General features: G+C 36.6%; 1 protein-coding gene across 1 annotated transcript; it reads left to right on the top strand.

Annotated features, from left to right (window-relative positions):
* The first annotated feature begins 515 nt into the window (after positions 1-515).
* LOC146579137 (butyrophilin subfamily 3 member A2-like) lies at positions 516-4,764 on the top strand. The gene is made up of 6 exons (XM_085261659.1): positions 516-556; positions 2,382-2,487; positions 2,794-3,135; positions 3,270-3,557; positions 3,633-3,743; positions 4,025-4,764. The coding sequence occupies exons 2-6, from the start codon at positions 2,388-2,390 to the stop codon at positions 4,525-4,527; spliced, it is 1,344 nt and encodes a 447-aa protein (XP_085117785.1). The 5' UTR covers positions 516-556; positions 2,382-2,387; the 3' UTR covers positions 4,528-4,764.
* Positions 4,765-5,125: the final 361 nt, after the last annotated feature.

Below are 5,125 nucleotides of genomic sequence, written 5' to 3'. Positions count from 1 at the left end.
GACACTGAATCAGTTATGTTCTAAATGAAGCTTCGGACATCACTGATCACGTGACTCTGGCCAAATGAATCAAGCCTCGATACAGTGCTTCTGAAGCAGTGTGTTGTTTTTTTTACACATGCACCGGAGCAAAGCTTCAAGCAGACCATCTACTATAAAGTAATTACTTCAGTTAAGATAGAGTGAAGTCTGATGTTTTCCTCACCACACCTCTCTGCGTAATATAATTTTCAATACCTTATCACACAGTCACACACACCACTACCACATTGAAACCACACCATATTGGACAATCAGTTAAGTGAATGTATTTATCCACTTAAAAATTACTAAAGCAATGTAATATTGGTTCTGAACTACTCATACTCACATCTTAAACACCTATTTGCCTTTGTCTTTAATTATCATCAGCTGGCAGAGTATTGCAAGTCAATAATTACTAGAGACAGAGATAACCAGAATGTACCTTGATCTATATAAATCCTAGATCAAGGTACATTATTTTAGAACTTTGACTTACTGACTGCACTGAAGTAAGTGTTGAGAGCAACAACAGGTATGAAATCTTCTTTTGAGATTACTTGGTGATGATTAGCTGTCATGTAGATATGGGTGGGGGGCACACTGCCTTTGTGCAACAACTTGATATTCAAGATTTTAAGATTGAGTTACTCATGCTAACTATTCTTTTTAGGAAATTTGAATATTACAATTATTTTTTCTGCATAACACAGTGGTAATTCATTTTGAGGTTGAGTATGAGAGTTATTGAAACAGAAGTCATACATTTGCATTCTATGACCGAGTACTATAAACAACTCAATTAAAACTGTCATTACCAGGTTCAACCGTACTTAAACAAACAGTAATGGTTACATGATTGGTTTTGTGGCAGGAATTTAGCTGTTAATTTGTATGTAAGTTCTTCATCTTTAACTTAAGTTGGTTTTGTTTTGACAAGGTCATTTCCTGATTTTAATAAATCCTAAGTCCTGATTTTTAAGAATGGGTGGGTATGTTAAAACATTTGGCTTGTAGTACAAATTGTCAATTTGTGTTTGGTTCTATACCACTATCCGATACCATTGTATGTATAAATGCATAAACCATATGAATGTTCATGCTGCTGAATATATATTACAATGACTTCAATGACAGAGACCTTTATAGAAGTAATTTCCACTGTTGACCACCTGTGGGAAATATCAGCTTTCAAAATATTTGTGCCCATAACATTTAGTTTCAGAATGTATCATATTTTCTGTACTACAAGGCACACTTAAAAGCCTTTAATTTTCTCAAAAATCATCAGTGTACCTTATAATCTGGTGCGCCTTATGTGTGAATTCTGGTTGTGCTTACTGACCTCGAACCGATTTTATGTGGTACACAGCACTCAGAAATCTGTCAAAAAATGTTTTAGTATGACTTTGCTAAGTTACAAAGCCGCACAGTTTGATGGATTGTCTGAGCATTATGGCTACCATAGTCAGGAGCCTCACCAAAACAAACAAACACTGAGAGTTAAAAACTGTCTAAATTCTTTCATCTTTAATACAATGATCAGCGTTGCTGCCTTATCAGGTGTAACAATGAAGTTTAATATCCAGGCATCCATGAAAACAGAATGTATTAAATTTAACGGAGTTAGAAGTTAGCAGGAAGTTAGCTCGCTAGTTTCCACCTAAAAATGATATAGCATGTTCTGACTGAAATGTTTCTGAAAAGATTAAAACGTACAGCTGTGCTATCACTTCCAACATAAATGAAAACAGAAACTAAACAGCAGTGACTTTTGTAGGGTTATTGAAGTTGGACTAGTTGGTATATAATGATGTGCTACGTGATTGCTAGCGACACAACTATCTTAGCATAACAGAAACACAGTGAAGCTGGAGGATGAACGCTAACCTTTTTTCCACTCGATAAAAGTTAACGTGAGGGACTGACTGACTGCCAACTTGCAAACTGCTGATCTAAAATTCAATGCAGTAAGCGATGGCAGAAAGAGATGAATCAAACAGATGCAGGCCAAATAGATTTTTAAAAAATGTGCCTGATATTATTACAGCAAGAGGACAGCCTGTTTCCTCTGGTACTATTCTGATGCAGCACACTTGAAATAGCTTAGCTCAGAAGACTATAAAGCAGCCCTGGCAGATTGTTTCACTCTCCTGTTCTCCTGAATCCCAAAGTTATTGTATTATTTTTCACATACATGCAATAGTACACATCTGTTTTGTCTTTCATGCATTAAAGAAGTTGAATATTGGATCACAGCAAATTAATCAATCTAGAAGTAGTTCTTACATATTCACAAGACAACACAGTCTGAACATAGCTTATTTATTTACTTTTATGATTTATTTATTTTTTCACAGAACATCATGGTGCTAAAGCGAAGTAAGGGGCAGCCTACATCAAGATTCGCATGTTTCATTTTTCATCAGGCTCCTGTTCTGCTTCTCCTAACATGCTGTTGTGAAGGTAACTTTGGGAAAACAAAACAAAATAATCAGACTTGACTAAAGACTGCATCTTTGTTAGAGTGTGGTAGATTAGTATTTTCAGAGTAACAGGTGATTTTAACTGTCACTGAGAGTTCAGGATCACATTATCAAGTTTTATTCATACTTGTTTAAATTACATTGGCATCTAGGGGATTTGATAAAAACATACAATTGTTGTGTTTAGCTGTTACATATAAATAAAAAATGTATAAAATAAGTTTGGATAAGTTGCTGGAATCATCTTTGCACTCATTGTGTCTCATTGCTGGAATCATCTTTGCAGGTCAGATTCAGGTAGTTGGTCCATCGCAGGCAGTAACTGTGATGGTGGGTGATGACATTATTTTGCCATGCCATCTGAAACCGGCTTCAGATGCTTCTGGTATGACCTTTGAGTGGGCAAGACCTGACCTTAAACCCAGATTTGTCCATGTGTGGCATGAAGGTCAAGACCTTCATGTTAATCAGCATTCATCTTTCAAAGGACGAACATCAGTGGACATCACTGAACTGAAGCATGGAGATATTTCCCTGAAACTCTCCAAAGTACAACACTCAGACAGAGGAATATACAGATGTTACTTTCCAGATTTGGATAAAGAGATTACTGTCCAGCTTGTTGTTGGTAAGCAGAAGTTATTCTTGTTATTCTTCTTTTTTATCTGTGTACTCAGAAGTGTTTTACCAGCCATTAGTACTGCATGTTTGACATGATAATTATTACTCTGTCCTTCAATTGATGCTTATTTTGCTCACCAGGGAGTGTTTCCCAGGCAGTTGTCAAGTTAGCAGGGATTGACCAATCCATAAGTGGAGTGGTGTTACAGTGTGAGTCTGCAGGCTGGTATCCAGAGCCTGAGCTGCTGTGGTTGGATGGTGAGGGAAACCTCCTCTCTGCTGGACCTACAGAGACCCTCAGAGGTCCTGATGACCTCTATACTGCCAGCAGCAGAGTGACTGTGGAGAAGAGACACAGTAACAACATCACCTGCAGAGTCCAACAGAGGAACACCAACCAGAGCAGAGAGACACACATACATGTTCCAGGTAAAAAATCATTTGATTTGGGTATGCTTCTATATTTGTATATATTCATAAGTCTAACTTTTTCTCATATTTCAGATGATTTTTTTGGGACTCCATGTACCTCTGGTGCTTGCATTGCCATCAGCTTCACTGCTTGTGTCATGAGTGTCCTTGTACTCATCTTTGCTGTGTGGAAACACAAACACAGTAAGTTAAGTCATCAATGTATTAGTTTTAACCTTCTTGGATTTGTTAAATTGACAGCAAGTCTTCATATGTCTTTTTGTAGGTTTTGTCAAAGTAGCAATAAAAACACACATGGGTTTCTAACTGTTTTTGAAAACATTTTTGTTACTGAAACACATTTGAATTAAAATGTATTATTTAAATGCCCTACTGAGATTTTAATATTAAGTCACATATAACTTATTCGTGTCTGTTTAAAACACATTAGCTGTGAAACTTCCTGTTTGTCTATTTGATAACAGAAACCCGACAACAAGAGAACTTGGACACCATGAATCAAAACATGAAGGCTATTGAGAATAACATGAACAAACTTAGTAAAGAATTACAGAAGAAGGAGGAAGAGCATAAAAACATGGTGGGGACACTGATGGGACACAAGAAAGAATTGAAAGAGGAGAAAGAGAAATTTAAACTGAAATTAATAAAAATTGAGGAAGTGGTGGAGGCCAGTGAAACGGAGCTCCACTCAGTGGAGCAAGATAAAGGCTCCTCCAGTGCACAATCTATAAATCTTCAAAAAAAAGTCGTAGAATGCAAATGGAGCCTGAATGAGACAGTGACAGCATCTGAGAGACTGGTACTAAGCATAGAGAAAGTGTTACAATATATAGAAACTGTGGACAGTCCTGATTTAAAGAGTACAGACTCCGAACAAACTTTTTGTGAAGACAGTACACTGATCTCAGAGGAAGAAAAAAAAAGTGATCACATTAATAGTGTGATCGTACTTTCGCAGAAATGAAGAAATTAACATACTGCATTAGTAGGTTAGTCTTAAATTTGCTTCTGATTAAAACAAATGTCTATCCTTAACACTCAATAAATACTGTAATGTTACAGATCCTGTGTTTATTTGCAAATTACTGCATTATAGATTTGTTTGGTGCAGTAGTGCAATAGTCAACATACATTTCAATCAGTGATTAAGTTTTCAGTTCAGTGTAATGTGTTGGAAATTTAGTGCATTAAATAAAACAAGTGAACTGCTGGAGTTGTCTTTCGAGAGTTTTATTCTTGCAAAAAGGAATTCATTCACTGCAGCAGTGCAGTAAGGAATTCAGCAGCAGAGAAAAGTAATACGATTACTTTTTTCAAGTAACGAGTAAAGTAAGGGATTACTATTGCAAAAAAGGTAATTAGATTACTGTTACTTTCCCGTAAGCACACTGCGTTACTGCGTTACTAAAACCATGATTTTTTTTTTGCGAGTGTCTCATGACAATGACGTAAGCGAGTGCGACGTTCGTGGCAACAGCTGTGTGCAGATCAACAATGGATAATATATGGAGTGCGGGAGAGAGTATGAGCGTGGAAGTACTGACCTTACTATGAGTTTGATT

This window comes from Mchenga conophoros, linkage group LG3 (assembly GCF_057382185.1).
Source record: "Mchenga conophoros isolate Kocher_MC1m ecotype Shallow Benthic linkage group LG3, M_conophoros_male_GT1.1, whole genome shotgun sequence".
NCBI classification, from domain to species: Eukaryota; Metazoa; Chordata; class Actinopteri; order Cichliformes; family Cichlidae; genus Mchenga; species Mchenga conophoros.
This window is presented reverse-complemented; position numbering and strand designations above follow the sequence as displayed.